This window comes from Notolepis coatsorum (assembly GCF_963971535.1).
Source record: "Notolepis coatsorum genome assembly, chromosome: 19".
Classification (NCBI taxonomy): domain Eukaryota; kingdom Metazoa; phylum Chordata; class Actinopteri; order Aulopiformes; family Paralepididae; genus Notolepis; species Notolepis coatsorum.
In genome coordinates this window covers 44,587,701-44,615,216 of record NC_140183.1, presented here as the reverse complement: position 1 = coordinate 44,615,216, position 27,516 = coordinate 44,587,701, and the positions used below count along the sequence as shown (strand labels likewise).

The window sequence follows — 27,516 nt, the reverse complement described above, 5'->3', positions numbered from 1 at the left end:
GACTATTATGTTGGAATCCGGGCGCGATTTGAAGCGGTCTAGGCAGCAGCGTCAAGAATTTCTGTAGCCGCATTTCGCGGAGACGCTCTCTGATTGGCCGACGCCAGTATTTTTTTCCGTAGCAGAATTTCGCGGAGACGATCTCTGATTGGCCGAATCCAATTTCTAATGTTCCAATTCTAGCTTATTCCTAGGTTGGTGGTAGAGATACTAGTTGTGTTGTTGTGAGATGCAGCTGTTTGTCTTAGAGCGTGACTGCAAGTTCTTTAGACGGTTAAGCTTAGGCACTCTTTCAAAGTTGGTTAAGGTTAGAGTTTGTCTTAGAGCATGGCGATAGAACGCCAGGTAGTTTGCAGTCTGTTCGACGCGGAAATGGACAAAGAAATGTACTTGTGTTGTGTGGTGCTAACTGCAGTGCTAACAAGCTAACACTTGGCTAACAAGCTATATGGCGGATGCAGTCTGGACACAGTGGACAGTGGTCTGGAATACATCAACAGTGGATTATACACTTTATCAAGCGAAGCCCTCCTGCCCTGGACGTTTCAACTAAACAGTGAGTCTCTCTCTCTCTCTCTCACTCTCTCTCTCTCTCTCTCTCTCTCTCTCTCTCTCTCTCTCTCTCTCTCTCTCTCTCTCTCTCTCTCTCTCTCTCTCGCTATACACAGCTGTCTCCGCGAAATGCGGCTACGGAAAAAAGTATTGACTGTGCTTGCTGAGACGATAATAGGCTAGCGATTCAAAACGCGCTGCTGTGTTGTGAACTATAACATTCATTTAGCTGCTGCTGATGCATAATGAATGAATGGTGAGTTGTTTAAAATGACAACATACATGTGTTAATTATTTGATTTGATTGATCCGAGAGACAGAGAGAGAGATTGCTCCAGAGCATCTCAGAGCATTACATTTTCAACTCGACCTCCTAACGTGAACTGCGACCCACAAGGCACCAGCGGCACCAGCCGCTACTGGATCACGGTCTTGGCCTGCAGCAGCATGTTGAGATTCCCACGCACAACAGGGGTTCCACATAAAACACCTCTGCAAGACCGCATTCTATCGCCTAAAAAATATATCCAAACTCCGTCCCACTTTAACCCTGTCAGACGCAGAGAAACTTGTCGATGCCTTTGTCTCCTCAAAACTGGACTACTGTAACGGACTCTTCATCGGGATTCCTGGCAAGAGCATCCAAAAGCTGCAATACATCCAAAACAGCGCTGCCAGGATCCTGATGAGAGTCCGTAAATACGATCACATAACCCACATCCTCCACTCACTACATTGGCTCCCCGTCTCATCCCGGATCAACTACAAAATCCTGATGCTCACCCATAACTGCATAAACGGACATGCACCCCTCTACCTTCAGAAACTCATCACTCCACATTCCACAATCCTCCACCCGTACCCTCAGATCTGCAGGTAGCCTGCTCCTTCGGGTCCCCAATACCCGGCTCTGCACCATGGGTGACCGAGCCTTCTGCACGGCTGCACCACGCCTGTGGAACAGCCTCCCCATCCAGCTGAGGGCACCACAGAGCCTGGACTCTTTTAAAGCAGGCCTAAAAACCTATCTGTTTCAAAAGGCCTTTGACTGTTAGCTTTTTATTTGAATTTTTTTCTTGTGATATTATATTTTTTCTTGTGCTGTTGTCTTTAATTTTCAGTTTATACTATGTTTTTAACTATGTTCTATTTTTATTCTGTATTTTATTTTTTACTAATAATTATTAAAAAAAAATTAACTATGTTTTAACCCTGTAGCACTTTGGGATCCTAGTGAACAAAAAGTGCAATTTATTATTATTATTATTATTATTATTATTATTATTATTATTATTATTATTATTATTATTATTATTATTATTATTATTATTATTATTATTATTATTATTATTATTATTATTATTATTATTATTATTATTATTATTATTATTATTATTATTATTATTATAGCTATGTGGACAATACTATGGTCATTTGACAGTGACTTTCTTCCGGCCAAGATGCAAAAAGGAGATCATTTTTCCATGCATACGTTCGAGCGTTATCCCGTGGTGAATATAAGTATAATTTCAGAGTGGTCTGGGGTCATTCCCGAAAGGCTGAGTTATAGCCTTATACGTGTATTCTACTATAAGCTTTGGCGTTTCTTGCCTGGACACGCTACTATTCCCAAATCAAAAGTATATAATAGGTATTATGTTTCATCATGAATGCATGAAAGGGGGGGGGGGGGGGGGGGTCGTTTCTGATTCTTTGATTGCCAGTAACGGCATTCGTATTGAACACTAAAAACGCTGATCTGCAACCGGTATAAAAACATTGCACGATCAAGCTAGAATTGACGTCAGATAGCCCTTACCTGTGATCGGGAGTATTCCAAAAATAATATTCCAATTGTTTGATCGCCATCTGGTCCATCTGATCTCCATCTGGTCCATGACATAACCCACCACCCCATTTGGATCAGGGGTATTTTACGCGCTTCAATGCAATCGGGAGAACCGCTCGCCTCACCTGACAAAGAAAAGTGCGCCCGGAGACATTTGATGTTGCACAGGCCAAGATATAAGGTTTTAAAGGGTGCTCCATACTGCCACCTGGGAGTATGTGGCCGGTATTGCACTTTGGCATTCTCAGGATGATTCCCCATGTTAACCCCGAGTCTGTGTGCCTGTAATGAATAGAAATATCGAATAAAAGAAATAACGATCAAATAACGAGTATACTCGTTGTTGGCGTTCAAGCGATGGCGCCCAATAACGAGTATTATCGGTGTTGGCGCAGAATGAGTTAACGCAACAACTTAACGCAACAATTTTAACACTCATGGTCAACGAGGGCTGTTAACCCTCTCCTGCTTCTTGAAAACAAAATGCATGTTGGGGACTGCTGGGGGATGGGAACAAACGGCAACATCTCCTTTGAAACATGAAGCAACAGGGGTTTATTATCACAAGTGATAATTAGGCTACCAGTTGTCTACCAGTGGTCTAATTTGTTTACAGTAGTTGCACAACTAATCTGACAATGTTGTGGTGCATTATTGCTGAGAATTCCACACCTAGGGACTTTAACGACAATAGTGAATTCATTCTCAATAATTTCTATAACTTATAGTCAAGATAATTATGAGAACTATTTTACAGCTAAATGTTTTCAATTCATGAATTGAAAGTCAATTGAATCTGTCTCTGCGGAGATCCCCTCCACAATTAAACATTTTTATATATTGAATACAAATTTGTTTCCACCAAAACTATTCAATAAACTACAAAAAATCAGCATCACTACACCTTCGACCCTCATTGAGATTCCCACCTCACCTTTTGCCAAAATGTTGTTTCAACCAAACTCAAGAGATTCACTGGATTTATTTTATATTTATGTGGGTGGTGTTCTAATGTTAAATGTGTGTGGGTGGTGTTCTAATGTTAAATGTTTGTGGGTGGTGTTCTAATGTTACATGTGTGCGGGTGATGTAATGTTAAATGTGTGTGGGACAGAGGTTGGACCAAGTCACTCTTGCAAGTCAGAGGTCAGGTCATAGAGTTCAGATCCCAATAAAGTAATCCATGTCAAAGTGGATCAGGTCAAGTCAAGTACCATGTAAGATCAAGTCTGGTCAAGTTGAAGTTCAGGGACATATGGATGATCGGCTTTTCTGCTAATAGCTTGTTGTTCCCCAATGTTAATCTCCCATGGCATCCCATCACACTGGTCCCATGCATTTGTTTACATTTGAAAGCTTCATGTATATTATGGTACCAACTTGAAATCTCCCTTGAACAGGGGACCACACTCCCTCAGGTGGCTGTGCTCAGAGAGGGTGCAGTAAAACAGCAAATACAATTATACATCTAAAGCTGAAGAAATTACTCTCCTGACTTAACATTCGACAATACATTTGTTCTGACTGAGTTAACACCACCGTACACACTGTTAAATGTGATGGAGGTATAATGTTAAATATGTGTGTGGTGATGGAGGTATAATGTTAAATATGTGTGTGGTGATGTGTGGTAATGTTAAATGTGTCCAATATAATTATAATGTTATGAATTCGAACAACCTCTTCCTGCATTTGTACATACTGTACCTTTTCACCAATTACTCAAGTGTTTACCCCACCCTTGTACCATGCTGATAAAAAGGAGTCCATGTGTTCAAAATGGAGGTTTCAATCAATGTATACCAGTGGAGGCTGCTGACCAAATTTTTAGGTGAAGCACAAATTATTATATTATATATTAAATTATATTTTTTAAACATCCACAACGCTGCAACACCCCCATTCCTCCCAGGTGTCAGGCTCCTCATTCGCTTCCATTCATTTTGGGGACCATGTTTAAATATCATCCTTCTGAAGTATAAACAAACTATACTGCTGTGACGATTTCAATAAAACAGACCATTCTGAGTCAATGGTATGCAGTGGCGTTGCGCAATATGTCGGGGCCCCCCCGCAGGGCAGACCACTCCCCTAAATCAAACCAAGCAGACCATGTACAGTATACAGTGGCTCGGCGGCCCGATCAAACCAAGCAGACCATGTACAGTATACAGTGGCTCGGTGGCCCCTGATCAAACCAAGCAGACCATGTACAGTATGGCTCGGGCCCATCAAAAAATAACACAGTATGCTATGACTGGCCCCTGTAAATGTCCTAACACAACCCCCTCAATGTACAGTAAATGACCAAGTATGGTTGTCAATATTCCAATGTACAGTTTTGTTTGTACAGTTGTACAGTGTATGTCCCCCACCCCCAATGTACTGTCCCCCCCCCCCCCTACCCAACCTCCTCCAATGTACAGCCCCCCCCCCCCCCCCCCCCTACCCAACCGCCTGTTACTGTTCCGCAACTGTAAGTTACTTCCGGGGTAGGCCTGATTGGCCCCGACAGGCACGTGACAGGCGCGGCCACGCCCCGCGGCAGCCTCAGGACGCGCAACTTTCTCTGTCGCGCGGCACGCTCCGCGGCAGCATTATGTAGCAGTAATACGCCCTTTTTCACTATCCAGAAATAGCTCAATTGGCAGCGTTGCATTGGTGTGGATCCTACCGTCCGTTGCTGGCACGTTCGATTCCCTTCAATTTTTTTTTTTTTTTTTTTTAACGTGCATTCGTTCGCCGTTAAGTTTAGGAATGTTAACTTTAAGCATTGTTTCGGAGTTGGTTAAGGTTAGGCATTGTTTCGGAGTTGGTTATGGTTAGAAAGGTTAAGTTTAGGCGCTGTTAAGGAGCTGGTTAAGGTTAGAGTTTGTCTTAGAGAATGGCAATATTCTTTCGGAGTTGGTTATGCCTTATGGTTAAGGTTAGGCATGGTTAAGGTTAAGGTTAAGGTTAGGCATAGTTTCGGAGTTGCTTAAGGTTAAAGGGTTAAGTTTAGGCGCTGTTAAGGAGCTGGTTAAGGTTAGAGTTTGTCTTAGAGAATGGCAATAGACAGCCTATTTCCGCGTTGCAGCTCAGCTCTCAGCAGCCTCGTTGCGCGTCCTGAGGCTGCCGCGGGGCGTGGCCGCGCCTGTCACGTGCCTGTCGGGGCCAATCAGGCCTACCCCAGAAGTAACTTACAGTTGCGGAACAGTAACACGCTACCCAACCTCCTCCAATGTACAGTTTCTACGTCAAATGTATATACTCCCTTTTCTGGACTATTTTTATATCACAAACAGTACTGTATTTGCAAGTCTGGTACATGTCATAAATGTATAGATGTAGCAGTACTGTCTATCTGTATGTCATATATGTCATGATGAATTGAAAATGGGGGACCCTGATGTAAACAAGACGAAAGTCTTTCTCTGGTCTGCATCCCCTTAACAATTGTATGTATTGAGCCGTACTGTACTGTACCCATTCTGCAATCTGTTAATAAAGTTTTACAATTCAATTAAATTCAATTCACGGCAGAATGTGTAGACAATAGACAGACAGTGAAAACAAAGTTCTCCTCCAAGTCCTGTGGGTATTGTCTCCTCAACGTTTCTGCAGCTGAGCGAATTGCAGTTTTGCTCAATGAATGAATCCGAGAGGAATCCGAATTTCCCCTCTAACTAGTGCTATATGCTTCATTGCGTCATTAATAAAGTTTTCAATCAATCAAACAATGCCGTTTGTTTAGACATTCACAAAACTTGCATAACGTTACAACTGCACGGCGGCAGTTTAACAACATTATTATTGTCCCTTACCTTCGATGCGCCGCGCCTGCTGCATGCATCCCACAACGTCATCTTTTCCATTCATTCATTCCAGATAGGGCCATGGAGAGGCATTGTTGTTATTGATATCATCTTCATCAATGCCATCAGCCCTGTTTAGACATTCACAAAACTTGCGTAACGTTAGCTAGCAAGCAAGCTAGTCGACAATATCTCCTTCCTCCATTGCAACGCTATCTACAGTACTAGAGAATTCAAAGTGCCCGCAAGGCGGGCACTTTGCGAGGCAGTAACTGTTAAGTAGGGCTGCCAATGAATATTCTATATTAAAATTAATAATCGACTTAAAAAAAAAATTATTGTGGGCGTGGCCTGAATACGCTGCATGACGGATAGGAGACACGCAACGTCATTGAACTGAATAACGTGTGAGTAGTAATAACAACAAACGTTATTGAATAGAGAAAGAAGCATCATGCAGGTCCCTAATCGTAAATACTATTTCCTGTTTCATGCCAAGTAAAAGATATCAATTCATGTCTATCACACCTTGTTTGGAGACGAGTTGCTGTGTATGAATGTCCATTCTATATGCCGCAAACTATCATTAATTTGACCTCTGAGAGACAGCCCCTTCTCAATCTAGCACCAATCCTCCTCACGCACTGAGAGAGAGAGAGGGTGTGTGTGTGTGTGTGTGTGTGTGTGTGTGTGTGTGTGTGTGTGTGTGTGTGTGTGTGTGTGTGTGTGTGTGTGTGTGTGTGTGTGTGTGTGTGCGTGTGTGTGCGTGTGTGTGTGTGTGTGTGTGTGTGTGTGTGTGTGTGTGTGTGTGTGTGTGTGTGTGTGTGTGTGTGTGTGTGTATGTGTATGTGTGTGTGTGTGCAGGCCCGGACTGGCCATCGGGAGCACCGGGAGTTTTCCCGGTGGCCTGGCCTGCACAGATAAAAAAAAAATTATATATTTTTTTTATTGTAATTTTTTTTTAAATTTTTGTCAGGCTATTGTTTCTAGTTGTGGCGGCGGCGCGGCGCGATAGTTAGATAACCTAGGTGGGTGGGGAACAACCAGGATTTCACTGTCTGCGACAGAGTTGGAGAACTATCTGACTCTCTCTCCCTCACACGGATCACACACACACAATGGAGCCGTGCTGCCGCTTGTGATTGGTGGAGGCGGGACCAGGCGATACAACTGATTGACAGCGGAGGCGGCGAATGGAATGGCAGATGGCACACTCCCACTTTTCTGAAAGGAGTTGTTAAATCTGACATTACAAAAAACAATATGTGGTGGTTATGATTGGGGCTGAAGTTGAATAAACTATTTATGAAAGAGAAAGTCAAAATAATTCCAAGATAATTCAAAGATTACACACCTTTGCCACATTGGCTACAAACATAATCACTGCAAAGTTATCAAAAAAATAAGAATCTGATCAGACACAAGGGTTAAGTTGTTGTTCCCCTGGGGGAGCTCCAGTAGCTCACCGCGTATCTCGGCGCTATTTCGGCGTCGGGGACAACCGTGCGCGTCACGGATCTGGGGTACACGAGTTCGACTCCCGGACTTGCCGTATTTTCTCAGAGTGTCTTCCCCTACTCTATATCCCATTCAACCTGTTTCTGTCGTTCATGCTTGACCAGAAAAAAGCGATAAACGCTAAAAAGAACCAGCTGTCTGGTCAAAGTTTAAAAAAAAAAGTTGTTGTTCCCTTTCTAATTTCCTCAAAAACATCTAGTCTAGTTAATGTGATCAATATTATTTGACAATTGATGCTTTTTGTTGGAAATTTCAGTCAGTGAGCTCATACTTTGAGCTCATTTTATAGTTAAAATGATTGAGACAACGCAATGTCTTCGTTGTGCATGCATGCGTGTGCTCACCACACGCGATACATGTGTCACTATTCTGGCAGTGGCTACTGTTATTATAGTATTGTAATGAAAGGTCTGTTATTTAATGTTTGTGTAAAGGGCTATTTTAACTGTTGATGGGTAGTGCATCAGTAAAGTGAATATGGTATTGTGCTCTTGCTCTGTTTGAATAGGTGGAGAGAGTGGTTAACTGTATTATAATAGTAAATAGAAAAATATGTTGTGCTCTTCTTTTTGAAGGTGGAGAGAGTAGCATTGCTAGTGCCACAACAGTTTTATTTGAGGTTCATAACAGTACATTACTAAGCAATTGTTGGCTCATTAGTTTGTGATTCACATGCACTAAAATTCACCAGAATGCAGGAAATTAAGTCTTTGTAACTAAAATGTTCCGGGTGGGGGACCCCCAGACCCCCCGCTTAAAAAGTGGCCTGCGGCTATATTTCGCGCTATATCTCCCGGTATGAATTATTTCCCCAGTCCGGCCCTGTGTGTGTGTGTGTGTGTGTGTGTGTGTGTGTGTGTGTGTGTGTGTGTGTGTGTGTGTGTGTGTGTGTGTGTGTGTGTGTGTGTGTGTGTGTGTGTGTGTGTGTGTGTGTGTGTGTGTGTGTGTGTGTGTGTGTGTGTGTGTGTGTGTGTGTGTGTGTGTGTGTGTGTGTGTGTGTGTGTGTGTGTGCGCGCGCGCGTGCGCGTACGTGCGTGCACGTTCCGTTGGTGGTTAACATACCGTTGCATTAATTCGGTACACAGCGCGTACTGAACCGAAGGTCCAGTACTGAAGTGGTTCAGTACGGATACGTGTACCGTTACACCCCTAATGTATACACATAATCCATGCCATTAAGTATTCATATGAATTTCGGGAGGAGGTTTACACCAATGGCATGCGTCACTACGCTCGCCCCTGTCTCTTGCCCTGTCTCTCTCTCCCTCTCACCAGTTCCACAGAACCCTTCCCACACTTCACCACACGTCAGTACCATCATGACCCCTACCTGACCCCCCTTTTCATTCATTTCTTCCAGGTTGAAACCCAGGAACGTAAATTCCTTTCATATCCTCATCATTATACAACTGGTGAATTTGTTTCTATATACCTGTCTAACTTTTCTCCTTGGTTGTGTGCAGGTAAAGTGCACTCACATGACATAACCCGGTATGTTATTCTAACGTATTCATCACCTTTTCTGCCACTACGTCATTTATGCATACAACATCTTATCTACTCTCTCCTCGCCATTCATAGATCTGTCTACCTTCTGTGGAAAACATAATAATCCCAGGAGATTAGCTGGACCGCCTAAAAAAGGGGTCAGGGAAAAACCTTTTCCTCAATTATTCTCTATTATCCCGGGATGCCTGCTTTGTTTTTCTTCACTTCCCTCTGGAATGGGGCCTCTGTCCCATCCCATCTTTATCACATACCCCTCTTTCTAGGGCAAGCGTTTGCCTCCCCCACTGGGGCCACTCCATGGGATTGGAGTCTACCGCGGGCCAAAGTGATCTTTCCCCCTATTCCGGAGGCCACTCCACAGGATTGGAGGCTCCACCGTGTTCACGGAAATCTCTTCCCCCTCCTGGAGGGTTGGAGGGCCGAGCCCAACGGAAGGTTACCTTTCTCTCTTCCCTTCCCCCATCCTCTCCCCTGCCGAGTGCACCTGCCCAGGATGCTCCAAGTGCACCCTCTCCAAGCTGCCAACTTTGGCAGTTGTAATGCGGCCTAAACCACCGCTTTCCTATTAAATGTATGTAAACCTATTTCCCGTGTTGATGTCATTATTGGTGTAAGCCGAACTAGTGGAATGATGACGAAATAGAAAAACGGGGCTAGCTACTGTGAGTTTTAAAGTCTACTCTAGACCCTATTTTTTGTATAATCTAGCATCATACCATCATCATCATCATCATCATCATCATCATCATCATCATCATCATCATCATCATCATCATCATCGTCGTCGTCGTCATCATTCTTACAAAGACTGGACCATGAATGGATACTTGAGTTGGCTACAGCTCAACCTGCTGCTGCAACCAGAACAGCCGCCCAAACATGTCTTCTTTCAATTTCTTTTTTTTTATAACTTTCTTTTTATTGTTTCTCACAATAAGCAAACAATCACAAACAACACGACATAACAAAAACACAATCCCGGGCTGCATTATTAGTGTCACTTTACAAAAATATACTTTGCACATGATGAGTACTCAATTCTCTTACTTTCCCTATAGATATGGTGAATATTCTTTACAACTATACATCATCCACTGGCTGTCGTAATTAACATATAAAAGTCCCATTTTTCCCAGTACTTCAAACATTTATCTTCCTGTAGTCTGAGAATAAAAGTAAGTCTTTCCATTGTGTATATTTCACCTATAATGGCCATCCAATTTTCTTTTGTTGGAGGTTCTTGTTGATACCAGAGACGCGTGATCGCTTTCTTACTTGCTGCTAAAAATATTTTCATCAAAATCTTCTTTCAATTTAAAATGACTCTGATCAGTGGGGCTGATCTCTGACAATGATGAGAAGGCCTACCGGGAGGAGGTTGAGGTACTGGAACGCTGGTGCCAGGACAACAGCCTGCTCCTGAACATTGGTAAAACCAAGGAGCTGATCGTGGATTTTAGGAGAACACAGCAGGGGACACACACACCACTGAGGATAAACGGGGCTACCGTGGACAGGGTGAGCAGCTTCAAGTACCTGGGGGTCCACATCTCAGAGGATCTGACATGGACAACACACATAGACTCAGTCGTAAAGAAGGCAAAGCAGCGCCTCTACCACCTGAGACAGTTAAGGAAGTTCAGAGTATCGGGGAAGATACTCCAGTCCTTCTACTCCGGAGCTGTAGAGAGCATCTTGACTGGAAACATCACACAGCCTGGTATGGAAACAGCACGGCACAGGACAAGAAGGCCCTACAGAGAGTGGTGCGCTCAGCTGAACGTACTACGGGTATTGCACTACCACCCCTGCAGGTCTTATATAACAAGAGGTGCAAATCTAGAGCCTGCTGAATAATGAAAGACCCTCACCACCCCAACAACAGCCTGTTCAAGCTGCTGCGGTCAGGCAAACGCCTGTGAACACCAGCAACTAGGACAGAGAGACTTCGGCTCAGCTTCTTCCCCCAGGCCATCAGAGTCTTGAACACTGAACTCTCCACACACACAAGCACACATGAGCACACACACGACACACACACTGTATACGCTCACACACTAGCAGTCACTTTAGAATGAACACACACACACATGCTGCACACGCTCACACTCATGGTCACTTTACACAATGAAAGGTCACTTTAAAAACAAGAACAGGGGAGTGGTTCTTGTATAGTAAACAGATGGATAGCAAGCTAGCATAAGGACACATAGTATAACTGTAGATTGTATAGTATAGCATTGTATAGTAGTGTACATAAGACCCAGTGCCTCATCCGTAGCTAACAGTGTATTGCACTATCGCAGAACCTTAGCATGTCTTACCATGCGTTTTGTAAACTTCATGTACATATACCTGATATGTCTTTATTCTTATTACTTGTACTATTGCACAAATGTCTTATTCTCATCCTATTGGATTCTTATTATTGTATTATTGTATTATGGCATTATTGTATTATTGCACAATCGTTGCGGGCAAGACCCCCCCGCATTTCACTGTATACTTGTATGCCGTGACAAATACAACTCTTGACTTGAAGAACAGATTTAGTTTTTGGCAACATTTGCTGTGTGTTATGTGTGTGCTTAATGGTCCAGTGATGTTCTCATGTTAAATGTGCCCAGTGGAATTCTAATGTTCCTTTTTGTCCGGTGGAGATGTCATGTTAAATGAGGCCAGCGCTCTCTAAAGAGGGTGTTAAGAGACTGATTGCTTGAGATAAGGTGTGACAGTCGCCATGTGGAGAGGAGCGAGAAGAAGGTGTGATGTTGAGTTTAGAATGTGTCTGTACCAATATGTGCCAAAACATTAACAACAACAAAAACATTTGCTTGTATTTTTATAGCCTATCTACTCTGTTGCCCATGACCCATTCTGCACATACAATCTCCATCCAATAAAATATAATGGTCAGGTTTAAAATAATCCCACTTCCCTATTGGTCGTCAACAACAGCTAACATCACTGTCGCTCTCCATCGTGCCTTTATCTCTGATCAATGTTCAAATCAAGACCCTCTCAGGCGTTGAGTCCTGCCGGAGCGGCCAGTTTCATTCAGACATGCAGCAAATCACGGAAGCGAAACGCGGTCGTAATGCCATTTCACGGTGACTTTAAATGGCTGTGATGAGCTGGAGATTGAACGTGTAGAATTTAAGTGCATACACAGATGGCAGGCATAATATAAGAAGGAATATATAATGCACCTTTTTATGGATCTCTGTGTGTGTAGCTATAGGCCTATAAGGGGGGGGGATGAATGGAGTACAGTATATGTGGGCGGACTGAGAGCAGAGCAGTCATATGTTAAAGTGCACGTTACCTCAGTGTGCAGTTAAAAGATTCATGTGTTGCTAGGGCCGTCTGTGCAGAGATGCATCACGCGCGTGGGTGTGTAGGTGCCGCACACACGTTAGGGGTTTGTAGTTAAAAAGGAGTGTGTCCTTATCTTCCCGGTGCAGGATTTCTCCTCCCTCCATCCATGGGGTAATCCTCTCCCATGCTATACCGCTGAGACAGAGTGGCAGACAGTTGCTCAGGGAAGTCTGCTGCAACCAGCTCTCTCTCTCTCTCTCTCTCTCTCTCTCTCTCTCTCTCTCTCTCTCTCTCTCTCTCTCTCTCTCCCCCCCCCCCCCCCCCTCGCTCTCATACATAAACATCACTGTGCAACAGGGTGGAAGATACCCTCAGGTGGAGATCTGCAATCAGCTTGACCTGAGCTGGCACTCCAATACCAGAACCATTGTTAAAAAGTCCCAGCAACGTCTTTTCTTTCTCAGGGTGATTCTACACAACTGCTATCGCTGTGTGATTGAGAGCGTTCTTACTTCCTCCTGTACTATATGGTTTGATAACATCACAGACCAGGAGAAGAAATCTCTGAACAGATTTGTGCGTCTCGCACGCAAGACAATCGGGGTTAGCCTGCCAGCTCTAGAAGAGATCTATGGTGCCAGGCTTCTTTCCCGTGCCTCTGGCATTATCAACGACCCCTCTGGTCACCCAGCCGCAGGCCTCTTTGTCCCCCTCCCCTCGGGCAGACGTTACCGCTCTATCACATGCTCTACCTCTCGGTTTACTAAGAGTTTCTTCCCCAGTGCTGTGTGCAGCCTGAATAAGTCCAAAGGCTAGATTTGTATATTATCCTATTTTGTTTTGGTGTGTTATTAGTCAGGTTTGTGGAAGTGCTGTTTTTGTGTGTCTGTGCATCATGCACTTTTGATTATATGTACTTTTACTGTAAATTGTGCCTCTATGCATTATGCACTTAACTATGATATGCACTTTTAGGGGATGTTGATATCAACTTTAGCATTTGTCCTTTTATACTGTCTGTGTTTTTACATATTTTTCCTGTACTGTTTCTACTCTGCTCCTGTATTGGATTAGTTGTAGACACACAGTGTTTGCTCTGTACCTGTATTCCAATGTGGATTCATCCATACATGGCAAATAAAATCTTTGACTTTGACCTCCTAAATCCTGACCTTAATCAGCAGGGGGAAAAAGCTCTGATCTGACCCCAGATCAGTATCACCACCTATTGATGTCACCCAGCACTCCCTCAGCTAAGGCTATACTGTAGGAATGGGAGAGAGAGAGAGCTCCACAAGCTCACTTCATTCCCAGTCTGTAATGGCTTCTCAATGTGAAATTAATCCAACTTGTTTTCTTCAAGGAGTCCCAGTCTAGAGTCTCTGTGCGCCAGGTCCCTCCCTTGCAATTTACTCGCAATCAGTGGTAGTTGCTGTCACATTAGTATCTGTCTCCCTGCTTCTCTCACCACTCACTCTGTTTATGTTTGATAGTATCTCTCCCTCCTCTGTGTGTGTGTGTGTGTGTGTGTGTATGTGCGTGTGTGTGCGTGCGTGTGTGTGTGTGCGTGCACGTAGCTAATAGCGCTGTCTCCCTGTAATTGCAGAGGGTCAGACCCAAACACAGCAGAAGCCTAGTGTCCCCCCTCTCCTCTCTATCACCTTCCAGATTACAGGTAGGTGCTTTTAGTCAAGCTGATTCCCCCGCCCTCCCTCCCTGGCTAATAGTGCTCTTTTCTTTCTCCTGTGTTTTCCTGTTCCCCCCTTTACCATTACCTCTTTAATCTGCCTCCCATTCTTCTTTCCTTGTCTTTAATTTCCCTTCCTTCCTTCTTTAATTTTCTTTTATTTCATTGCCTTATCCTTTCTTACCTTACCTTTCATTTCCTTTTCTTTCCTTCCTTCCTTCCTTCTTGCCTTTCCTTGCCGTACCTTCCCTTTCCTTCCTTATTTCCTTCCTGTCATTTTCCTTCATTACCTTGCCTTACCTTTCATTTAATTAAATGTCCTTCCTTCCTTCTTTCCCTTCCTTGCTTTACCTTACCTTTCATTTCCTTTCCTTCTTTATTTTCTTCTTTCCTTTCCTTGCCTTAAAATCAAAATCAAATCAAATTTATTTATAGGGCCCGACAACACACGTTAATGTCCCCATGGGCCGTACACGTCTTCTTTAAACAAGTCAAGAAAAAAACATAACAATAAGTCAAGAACAGAACAAGAACACCATAAGGTCCAAACATTTTTAGATGAATGCAAATAAATGAAAGAATGCAAGCACTCCCAGACATACCCCATGCGAAGGTAAGGAAAAACTCACTAAAACCTAACAATAGGGAAAAAAGCTCCACAGGCAGTGTGGAGGAGAGAAACCTTAGAAGGGCCATTCAAGGGGGGATCTCTCTTCTTAGATGTTGGTGATAGTAGTGTTGCAGACGGACAGTTGGTAAGCATGCACTCATGTGTGTAGTGAAACACAGATGAGTGCATGCAATAGCAACTGTACATTTTGAAAGATTAAAGATAGAGCTAATAGCGATAGCAACTGAACATTTTGAAAGATTAAAGATAGAGTTGATAGCGGATCTATTTGAGGCACAGGGGCGGCGCAAAGAGGGTCACGTCCTCCCCGTCTTAGTCACGGGACATTCAACACTCCGGTCGTTGCTCAGGGACAGTTCCTTTTCCCCTTTCCTCCTTATATCCTTTCATCCCCCTGATAAATCTTGTACCTCCCCCTCAACAAACCAATTAATTGCCTGAAGGTGTTATGGTTTGTAACCGACCCCAATCGCACAACACAAGACAGGTATGATGGTTTGCCAAGAAACAGATATTTATTGAACAACAGGGAAATACAGGGAAAAGGGCACTGTCCCTTTAAGGGAGAATCACAAATACAGGAATATAATATGAGGGGAAGGAAAGGTGCCTTTAAGAGGCGGGCAGGAAAAGGGAACACTAAGGGAAAGTAAGGGAACGCCTAAGGGAAGGTTAAGGGAACGCCTTGGGACAGAGGAACTAGAGACTAGGTAACCAGGGACAAGGAGAACTAGGGAGAGAGGACTAGGGACTAGGAGAGCTAGGGAAAAGGAACTAGGTGGAACTAGAAGGGGAGAACTTGGGACCAGGAACTAGGTGGAACTAGAAAGGGGAGAACTAGGGAACAGGAACTAGGTGGAACTAGAAGGGGAGAACTTGGGACCAGGAACTAGGTGGAACTAGAAAGGGGAGAACTAGGGAACAGGAGGGGACTGAGGCCCGCGGAGGCGGGCTGGGAAACAGGGAGGAACTGGGAGGACTGGTGGAAATCATCTGGGCCGCTCTGCAGGACAGAGGAGATAGTTAATGCACAAAAGGGAAAAACAGAGCAGGTGCAGAACAGTCCAAATAACAAAGTGAACAAAGTAATAATATCTTCGTGTGACAAACACACAGGGGAAGATGTAAAGTCCAAAAATACTATTCTAAGTGAGAACCAAAAACAGAGGCATTACGCTGGGAGATGAAATGTCCAAACTAACTAACAGAGGCAATACGCTGGGAGATGAAATGTCCAAACTAACTAACAGAGGCAATACGCTGGGAGATGAAATGTCCAAACTAACTAACAGAGGCAATACGCTGGGAGAGTGACATCACAATCAAAACTCACCCAGGCGTATGCGTAAAGGTACAGGAACAGCAGCGGGAACGGGGGCAAGAGGCATTACGCTGAGTGAGTGACATCACAATCAAAACTCACCCAGGCGTATGCGTAAAGGTAAAGGGGCAGCAGCGGGAACGGGGGCAAGGGCACTACGCTGGGTGAGTGACATCACAATCAAAACTCACCCAGGCGCATGCGTAATGGTACAGGGACAGCAACGGGAACGAAGGCATCGCCACCGGGGCGGCTGGCTGTCCGAGCCGAGGGAGAGAGTGCTGGAACAGTGGCGGTGACGAGGGCATCGTCCACCGGGTAGCCGCTGTCGGAGCCGAGGAACAGAGTGCTGGAACAGTGGCGGTGACGAGGGCATCGTCCACCGGGTAGCCGCTGTCGGAGCCGAGGAACAGAGTGCGCGCCACACCTTGGTGTGCGCGTTGGAACAGGGAGCTGGAACAGTGGCGGTGGCGAGGATGTCGTCCACCGGGTAGCCACTGTCGGAGCCGAGGAACAGAGTGCGCGCCACACCTTGGTGTGCGCGTCGGAACAGGGAGCTGGAACAGTGGCGGTGGCGAGGATGTCGTCCACCGGGTAGCCACTGTCGGAGCCGAGGAACAGAGTGCGCGCCACACCTTGGTGTGCGCGTCGGAACAGGGAGCTGGAACAGTGGCGGTGGCGAGGATGTCGTCCACCGGGTAGCCACTGTCGGAGCCGAGGAACAGAGTGGCGCGCCACACCTTGGTGTGCGCGTCGGAACAGAGAGACGCATCGGGGTGCGTCTGCCAGGAGGAGTGTGCCAAGCACGAAGGTCTGGAAGATGCGCGTCGGCGCGCTGAGGTCTGGAGAGCGTGCCAAGCTCGAAGGTCTGGAAGATGCGCGTCAGAGCGCTGGTACGGAGGAGCGTGCCAAGCTCGAAGGTCTGGAAGATGCGCGTCTGTGCGCCGGTACGGAGGAGCGTGCCAAGCTCGAAGGTCTGGAAGATGCGCGTCAGTGCGCTGGTACGGAGGAGCGTGCCAAGCTCGAAGGTCTGGAAGATGCGCGTTGCGCGCTGGTCTGGAGAGCGTGCCAAGCTCGAGCGTCCTTGGAAGATGCGCGTTGCGCGCTGTGGACTGGAGAGCGTCTGCGCTGGTCTGGATGTGCGTCAGGACGACAGCTGCGCGGGGGGTCTGAAGTGGATGACTGGGATGCCTCCCGTGGAAGTCTAGGGAGCGCAGACCAGTACCACTCTCAGGCAACGGCGACAGCAGGCGAAGGCTGGAGCAAACATCTCGACGCCGGAGAATGGAACAGCATAGGCAGACAGAGGATCTCCCGAAAGAGTCTAGATGTTTAGAGAATATGACTCGGCAAGTATACAACACGACCCCACGCCAAAACGAGGGGAAGCGCCCTGGTATTTAAAGCCCACAGGGGGACTAATTAGCCTGCCACCACAGGTGCGAGAGATAATAGAATATCAAACAGGTGTGGCCACTAAGGGTAAGGAACGAGAGGGTGGGGGCTAGAGAGAGTGAGTAGGGAATTCCTAACAGTAGGCTTAAAGAAGACAGAGAATAGGGAATTCCTAACAGTAGGCTTAAAGAAGACAGAGAAAAGGTAGTGAGCAGCGGGCAAAACCTCACAGTATCCCCCCCTCCAACGGGAGCCACCCGGCGACCCAAAACAAATACAGACAGAGTGGCAGGGGGCAAAACAAGACAAAAACGAAGGCACTGGCCAAGCCAGTAGGGGAAGCCACCACAAGAGTGGGGCTAGCAAAAGAAACAGGGTCGCCGAGGGGTAACTAGGGTAGCAGAGGGGCAACTGGTCTAGAGGAACTGGGTCTAGAGAACTAGTCTAGCGAACTGGGCAAGACAACTGGTTTAGAGAAACTGGGTCTAGGGAACTGAGGGGCAAGCAGGGTAGCAAAAGGGGTAACCATGGTAGCACCGGGAAAAGGGGCTAGCAGAGGGAAGGTCAGCTGCCAGGGCACTGACAGCTACAGGGCCTATGCTAGCTGTACTGCTACATCAACATAGAGGCTGCGCAAGCTGCCGGAGCCAGGCTAGCAGAGGGAAAGGGTAGCTGCCAGGGCACTGATAGCTACAGGGCCTATGCTAGCTGTACTGCTACATCAACATAGAGGCTGCGCTAGCTGCCGAGCTAGGCTAGCAGAGGGAAAGGGTAGCTGCCAAGGCACTGATAGCTACAGGGCCTATGCTAGCTGTACTGCTACATCTACATAGAGGCTGCGCTAGCTGCCGGAGCTAGGCTGGCAGACAGGGCTGGACCAGCATGAGAGAACAAGCTAGCTGGAAGGACAGTCCTAGCTGTGGGAATACTGACCTTGCTAGCTGAAGGGCAGTCCTAGCAGTGGGAGAAACTACACAAAAAAGTGGAGGCCATGCAGAGGGACCGGGTTAGCTGCTTGGGCCTGGCTAGCTACAGGGCCTATGCCAGCTGCAAGGCTGCATTAACATAGAGGCTGTGCTAACAGCCGGGGCCAAGCTAGCAGACCGGGGCCATGCAGAGGGAAACTGGGTTAGCTGCCAGGGCATGGCTAGCTACAGGGCCCATGCCAGCAGCAAGGGCTGCATAAACATAGAGGCTGTGCTAGCAGCCGGGGCAAGACTAGCAGACAGGGGCTCTGCTGAGGGACTGGGTTAGCCGCCAGGGCATGGCTAGCTACAGGGGGGTCAAACAGGGCAAAACGGGAAGCAAACAGGGGAGCTAACCGGGGAGACTAACAAGCTAAACAGGGAAGCTAAACTGGGCTAAACAGGGGAGTAACAGGCTAACAAGGGAGCTAAACAGGACTAACAGGGAAGCTAACAGGGCTAACAGGGGAGCTAGAGGGGACAAGAAAAAAAAAGGCAAACTCAACATACACAGTCTGTGCTGGCTGGGGTCGTAGACTTGGTGGGGTCGTACTGTTATGGTTTGTAACCGACCCCAATCGCACAACACAAGACAGGTATGATGGTTTGCCAAGAAACAGATATTTATTGAACAACAGGGAAATACAGGGAAAAGGGCACTGTCCCTTTAAGGGAGAATCACAAATACAGGAATATAATATGAGGGGAAGGAAAGGTGCCTTTAAGAGGCGGGCAGGAAAAGGGAACACTAAGGGAAAGTAAGGGAACGCCTAAGGGAAGGTTAAGGGAACGCCTTGGGACAGAGGAACTAGAGACTAGGTAACCAGGGACAAGGAGAACTAGGGAGAGAGGACTAGGGACTAGGAGAGCTAGGGAAAAGGAACTAGGTGGAACTAGAAGGGGAGAACTTGGGACCAGGAACTAGGTGGAACTAGAAAGGGGAGAACTAGGGAACAGGAACTAGGTGGAACTAGAAGGGGAGAACTTGGGACCAGGAACTAGGTGGAACTAGAAAGGGGAGAACTAGGGAACAGGAGGGGACTGAGGCCCGCGGAGGCGGGCTGGGAAACAGGGAGGAACTGGGAGGACTGGTGGAAATCATCTGGGCCGCTCTGCAGGACAGAGGAGATAGTTAATGCACAAAAGGGAAAAACAGAGCAGGTGCAGAACAGTCCAAATAACAAAGTGAACAAAGTAATAATATCTTCGTGTGACAAACACACAGGGGAAGATGTAAAGTCCAAAAATACTATTCTAAGTGAGAACCAAAAACAGAGGCATTACGCTGGGAGATGAAATGTCCAAACTAACTAACAGAGGCAATACGCTGGGAGATGAAATGTCCAAACTAACTAACAGAGGCAATACGCTGGGAGATGAAATGTCCAAACTAACTAACAGAGGCAATACGCTGGGAGAGTGACATCACAATCAAAACTCACCCAGGCGTATGCGTAAAGGTACAGGAACAGCAGCGGGAACGGGGGCAAGAGGCATTACGCTGAGTGAGTGACATCACAATCAAAACTCACCCAGGCGTATGCGTAAAGGTAAAGGGGCAGCAGCGGGAACGGGGGCAAGGGCACTACGCTGGGTGAGTGACATCACAATCAAAACTCACCCAGGCGCATGCGTAATGGTACAGGGACAGCAACGGGAACGAAGGCATCGCCACCGGGGCGGCTGGCTGTCCGAGCCGAGGGAGAGAGTGCTGGAACAGTGGCGGTGACGAGGGCATCGTCCACCGGGTAGCCGCTGTCGGAGCCGAGGAACAGAGTGCTGGAACAGTGGCGGTGACGAGGGCATCGTCCACCGGGTAGCCGCTGTCGGAGCCGAGGAACAGAGTGCGCGCCACACCTTGGTGTGCGCGTCGGAACAGGGAGCTGGAACAGTGGCGGTGGCGAGGATGTCGTCCACCGGGTAGCCACTGTCGGAGCCGAGGAACAGAGTGCGCGCCACACCTTGGTGTGCGCGTCGGAACAGGGAGCTGGAACAGTGGCGGTGGCGAGGATGTCGTCCACCGGGTAGCCACTGTCGGAGCCGAGGAACAGAGTGCGCGCCACACCTTGGTGTGCGCGTCGGAACAGGGAGCTGGAACAGTGGCGGTGGCGAGGATGTCGTCCACCGGGTAGCCACTGTCGGAGCCGAGGAACAGAGTGGCGCGCCACACCTTGGTGTGCGCGTCGGAACAGAGAGACGCATCGGGGTGCGTCTGCCAGGAGGAGTGTGCCAAGCACGAAGGTCTGGAAGATGCGCGTCGGCGCGCTGAGGTCTGGAGAGCGTGCCAAGCTCGAAGGTCTGGAAGATGCGCGTCAGAGCGCTGGTACGGAGGAGCGTGCCAAGCTCGAAGGTCTGGAAGATGCACGTCTGTGCGCCGGTACGGAGGAGCGTGCCAAGCTCGAAGGTCTGGAAGATGCGCGTCAGTGCGCTGGTACGGAGGAGCGTGCCAAGCTCGAAGGTCTGGAAGATGCGCGTTGCGCGCTGGTCTGGAGAGCGTGCCAAGCTCGAGCGTCCTTGGAAGATGCGCGTTGCGCGCTGTGGACTGGAGAGCGTCTGCGCTGGTCTGGATGTGCGTCAGGACGACAGCTGCGCGGGGGGTCTGAAGTGGATGACTGGGATGCCTCCCGTGGAAGTCTAGGGAGCGCAGACCAGTACCACTCTCAGGCAACGGCGACAGCAGGCGAAGGCTGGAGCAAACATCTCGACGCCGGAGAATGGAACAGCATAGGCAGACAGAGGATCTCCCGAAAGAGTCTAGATGTTTAGAGAATATGACTCGGCAAGTATACAACACGACCCCACGCCAAAACGAGGGGAAGCGCCCTGGTATTTAAAGCCCACAGGGGGACTAATTAGCCTGCCACCACAGGTGCGAGAGATAATAGAATATCAAACAGGTGTGGCCACTAAGGGTAAGGAACGAGAGGGTGGGGGCTAGAGAGAGTGAGTAGGGAATTCCTAACAGTAGGCTTAAAGAAGACAGAGAATAGGGAATTCCTAACAGTAGGCTTAAAGAAGACAGAGAAAAGGTAGTGAGCAGCGGGCAAAACCTCACAGAAGGTAATATTTCACACATATTGATCATCAACACACTATTTTTGCAGATATCCCCTCTCCCACCCCCACTACTGCAATTTAGTAGATTTACAACGGCAAAAACAGTTTCACAGTGCTGTCTGGCTAATCCAGATTGGAACAACAAAGTACGTTATTCACCCAGTATACGTCTGACAAAGCGTTTGTGATGACATAAAAGTAGCTTTGTTTCCCCCAGAAACAGCATGTGGAAAGCATGCGTGAGATGTTTTCCTTCGCAACACACAGTAAGCCACACTTGCGTAAGGGATTTTATTTAGCTGGGGTCGTCCAGTCAATATGATAGCAGAAAAATAACTCGTAAAGTGAGCTACTGTAGTAAAGCGGCTGTGCGTTTGTTTTTCTTTTATCACAAAGACCACTCTATACTGGTCCACAATTCTCTATACAATATGGACTGAAGTCAATGTGGCTCTCCAATAAGATGTGGATTACCTGTAGCTGAGAGAACCCAGTATTTTGACTTCTCAGTGTATCTGTCAGAGGAAATAGCCATTTTGCATTTCAAAAGCACCACTTTCCTTCTGCCCGTACACTACTGAAGGAATTATGATTCAGCTCTCCTGACTTGGTAAGACGTTAAGCTCTTGGTCGTCTTGTGGCAACAGTCGGAGTACAGTAGGAGTACAGTCAGAGTACAGCAGGAGTTACAACCCGTAGGTGTCACAGGCTGAGCGCCAGGTGTTGGAATAGCAGGTGGAGACAATCTGTCTCATGATTCTTTGATGGAGTCTGATTGAAATGATATTGACATTAAGTGAACAGGTGTTGGAGGCCCCTCTGATGAGCCAGCAGCTGATTATGGGAGTTGACAGATGGATTAGGGCAAGAGATGTGCTGAGGAGGACATATCTCCATCTGACTTCCTCTCCGAGGCTTGGACTTCGATTTATATACATGCGATTGAGCGAAACATGTTGCAACAGCTGATGCAATCTTTGCAATGCAATTCGCGCAGGCATATAGCGCAGGAGCACTCTGTGTGTGTGTGCCTGTCAATAAACAGATGTCCAGGAGTGTCAATTAGACTGCTGAGCCCTAGGTAGGGGGTTGAAAACATCTGCTGGACCCTCTCTTATCAACAAGGACAACCTGCAAGCAAGGCGTGGGGAGATAACAGCTTTGAAGTGACAGTGTTGGAAACCGCACACGCACTCCAAGCACTCACTCACACACACATACGCCGCAAACGCACCCTTACAGAGGCTCCTATACATCATCTTCATTCATCCGGCTGCATTTTACCCAACACTCGGAAAAGTGCTCTTCACAGTTGTCTTCACTTAAACTCCCCTGCTGAGAGATAGCATCTCTCCTTTTGTACTTTCAACCAACTTCCTCAATGGGGAATTCAGACAGGCGTTGCGCACGCATCACGGATAGCGCTTCTAAATCCGAAACAACGACTGGGGAGTCGAGGCGCCAAATTACACCTCATGGATTATGCATGAGCCAAGACAGTGTCATTGTTCTCCAACACCTTCGGAGCAGTATTAATGTATCCCTTTCAAGTCTCCCCGGCTAGAGTCGGGTGGGCAGGGTCCTGCGCCTGTTTTATGTGTTCAACACTGTTCACTGTGTGCTGAATGGGATAATCATTGCTAATTTATCATTCTGACACGTTAACAGGGGGGTGATAAACAAAACAAAGGAGGAAGAGCAGAAAGGTATGGCATCGCTTCAGAGGCATGGAGGTTTTTATTTTTTTTTACTGGGGTTTCATTTGCGCGTCTTCGGGGACTTTCGATGCTCGGAATAAAAGTAAATAAAGGCAGCAGTAACTCATTCTTTAGTGCTCTTTCGTGTTTTCCCTCGGAGTGTAAGACTACTTAACATGCCACATATAAAGATAGATGCAGATAAGATCAAAGGAAGACAAATGGAAAAAAGACCAGAGTTGGTTCCAGAGAAAGGCTCCCAAGTTCACGGTGACTAAACCAGTGTTTCTCAAAGTGGGGGGCGCGCCCCCCAAGGGGGGTGCAGAGGCATGACAGGGGGGACTTTGAGATTAAAAAAATAAAAAATAAAAAAATCTTTTTCTTTGGATTACAGAAAATTATCACTAAAGTGCCATCTGTTGCAGCTGCACTGTTCTCCATGAAAATACCATATTTGGATAAGTTTGACCATTTCTCAAAATCTGAAAATCATTATTTAATAAAACACAGAAAAGGATCACCAAGTTACTCTCGATAAAAAAAAATATTATAAGTTATATATATAGTTATTATATATTCCTAATACAAGATATTTTGGTCCGCCAAAGGGGGGCCTGACAGAAAAAGTTTGAGAAGCACTGGACTAAACACAGTTCATCTGTTTCCAAAGGTGATTCTAACTTTTCTTTTCATTTCTTTCATTCCCCTTAGCCTCCCGTCCAGTGGAAAACAAGCTGTGCGGGGGTCCCGTCCCCAACAGGTCCCAGCTGTGCCACATCCCCTGTCCCACTGAGTGTGAAGTATCCCCATGGGGCGCCTGGGGCCCATGCACCTTTGAGAGCTGTGACGACCAAGCTGGGAAGAAAGGTACAAATATACAGTATCATCCTAATCACTTGCAGAATTACTTATATAACACACTATATATATATATATAGCACTGCAGTGAAACACAGTCAACCATAGTCAAGGCATACAAGGCAATGTAGCTAAAACATGTTTTCATATTTAGTACACATGGCCTATGAAGTTCTGTAATTATAGAGAAGGTTGTTGTGGAATATTAAATGAGCCATGACAGTAAGCTGTAGGAATTGTGTCAGTTTGTATACAAATATAGAACATAGTTTAATATCTGCTTCCATAGAGATCAGTTTATCATCAGAGACACACGAGCGTCTGACCAGAAAGTGACAAAGAGCTCTGGTCAGAACTTAGATTAAATACATAATCGAAATGACGTACATGAGCTACCAGATATGACAGAAAATGTAAACAAAATATGCCCTAGTGAGAGAATGAATAACAAGCATTGGCTCTAGCCTTGTTATGACTAACACACTAGAACTGGAGAATTAGGCCAAATGTCATCTCCTAACCTTGGTCGTTGTTAAAGAGACACTGTCAGACTGTAGCCTAGTGTCTGGGCTGTAGCTAGTTTACTAGTTGATCATATTAACTAGTCAAAAGCTGTACAGAGATTTAACACAGATGGACATAGATAACATTTCCCTCACAAGGTCATCTAGAAGCTATGAAACTAGAAAGGTAAAGGAAATGACAGGCAGCAGCCACACATGTCCTCTCTCTCTCTCTCTCTCTCTCTCTCTCTCTCTCTCTCTCTCTCTCTCACTCTCTCTCTCTCTCTCTCTCTCTCTCTCGCGTGCCAGTATTGACTGGTTTGACCTAATGATGGCCCTAGAGGTAAGGTCATGGGGTCAACAACATCAATAGGCTTCTTCATCTTGGGGTCATGAATGTGCACAACAAATATTAGACAAATCGGCCTTGTAGTTTGCGAGATATAGCTAACATGAAATGAGATGAAAGACAGACGCATGCACAGGCAGACACAACCAATTACATGATCTCCCCAGGCTTCCGCCTGGCGGGATAATAATCTCATATGTGTGGGTGGTCCAGCACCTACACTATAATTTAATATTGACTTAAAATAAAGACATTTATATATTTTATACTAGTTTATGGCAATTTTATCAGAACTACACTCACAACATGAGTCAGATAATGCTTTGTGTTATTTGTTTGGCCTTATGTAATAACCATTCAAGTGTAATGTAATGGGTTTAATATGACAAAGAACAACTGAAGAGGGAAAGAAACATGTACAGTACTTTTCTTCAATTTAATTAGTGTATTTAACCCTCTTAACACTTTCTTTGCCAGGCTTATGTACATCATTATACCGTCCTCTGCCAGCTCTATTTGTCTATGGAGAAGTTCCCCTTCTTTGCAGGGCTATAACTTTTTAAATTGTATTGCTAAATTGACATTACTATGGCCCATTCAACGTCAATTATCTATCGTTCAGGATGTGGGAACGTTATACTTTTTCATTCACATATTCATACTAAAATACGGTCTAAAGTATAAATATGTTTTGATCGTTTTCTGCAGCATTCTGCAGAACCTGATTTATAGCCCTAAATGCATTATATTGATGATCAAATACAGTTTGATAGCGATCGGCGCGAGATAAAAAATTTCAAATGGACGTGCTTCTAGAAGTTACTACTTATCATCTGATGTTGACCGGATGGGGGGGGGGTCGTTTATAATTCCGTGGCCAACGTTGAACTTCTCTGCTCACATCGCAGCGACAACCAGAACCTGCAGATTCCTCCTGAGCAACGTCAGAAGGATACGCCCCTTCCTGACAAAAGAAGCCACCCAACTCCTCGTCCAATCAACAGTCATCTCCCGCCTCGACTACTGCAACGCACTGCTAGCTGGCCTCCCGGCCACTGCCACCAAGCCTCTTCAACTCATTCAAAACGCAGCGGCCCGCCTGATATCAAACCTACCGAAGTCGGCCCATGTCACCCCACTTCTTAGGGACCTGCACTGGCTCCCCATTGCTGCACGTATCCGCTTCAAGGCCCTCGACCTAGCATACCGTGCAGCAAAGGGAACCGCTCCCGCCTACCTCCGGTCAATGGTCTCTAACTACACACCCTCAAGACCCCTACGCTCTGCATCTTCTGGCCGCCTCAGACCTACTCCTATCCAAGCTCCCGGAGGGTCATCAAAGAGAAGCCGCCTATTCTCAGTCCTTGCCCCACAATGGTGGAATGAACTACCCATCCCAGTTAGGACAGCCAAATCTCGTCCAATCTTTCGCCGTCGACTAAAGACTCACTTCTTCAACCACTATCTGAAATGATTAAAAAAAAAAAAAAAAAAAATCTAACCCTGACTAACCTTACTGTCATGCACTTGTCCTAATAAACTAACCTACACTGTAACACGCAACACTTGATGAACATTGTTACTCAGCTGATAGAGTTGTACCCTTCTTGCTGTCTTGTCGTACAGAACTTGTAAGTCGCTTTGGATAAAAGCGTCAGCTAAATGACTAAATGTAAATGTAAATGTAGATGATTCATCTAGTGTGAGTGATATGATCATTAGAGCAGTTTGTATCGAACACGGTAAAAAAAAAAATTGAAACCCAGTCTCCTCGGGCCGTTGGGCGATGAGCGTGGAGCAAAAATATTCCTATTATGGAATGTTGAAATATGCGATCCATCTCCAGGTTGTATAATAGTATATACGTCCAAATCATGTTGTTTATCGAGTTATTGGTAACAGATCGCTATCCATTGTGTCGTGCTCGAGTCCCGGGACCTATAGACTTATTGTTATGTTTTCTTCTTGACTTGTTTAAAGAAGACCTGTACGGCCCATGGGGACATTAACTTGTGTTGTCGGGCCCTATAAATAAATTTGATTTTGATTTGATTTGATTTGATCGGACCGATTTTGGATGAGCACCAGTTTCCGTTTCCGGTTTCCGGTTTGGGCGATCCGCCGATCGGCCACCAGATGGCGCTCTTGAACCGTTGGAGAGTTGAGAGGGGATCAACAGTAGATCTCAAGTCTCCGGGGGAGAAATATGATTGCGATCACAGATTTTTTAAATATTGATCTCAATGACGGCGTCATTGGCAGAATTAGCATGGCGGGGAATGACGAGTTTAGGCGTCCTTGGCGATTAAAGTGTTAACATGCAACGACCCACATGTATGATGAATTGAAAATGGGGGACCCTGATGTAAACAAGGCGAAAGTCTTTCTCTGGTCTGCATCCCCTTAACAATTGTGTGTATTGAGCTGTACTGTATTGTACCCATTCTGCAATCTGTTAATAAAATGTTCAATCAATCAATCAATGTGGGCCCTTTTTAGGACGATTTGCCCAC

General features: G+C 46.2%; 1 protein-coding gene across 1 annotated transcript in view; it reads left to right on the top strand.

Annotated features, from left to right (window-relative positions):
* Nucleotides 1–27,516, top strand: part of thsd7ab (thrombospondin, type I, domain containing 7Ab) — a gene marked incomplete at its 5' end in the record, with an annotated part of 323,450 nt that overhangs the window by 181,898 nt on the left and 114,036 nt on the right. The window contains 2 exon segments of the mRNA XM_084336532.1: nucleotides 14,147–14,215; nucleotides 24,005–24,160. Of these exon segments, the coding sequence (XP_084192658.1) occupies nucleotides 14,147–14,215; nucleotides 24,005–24,160 (225 nt within the window).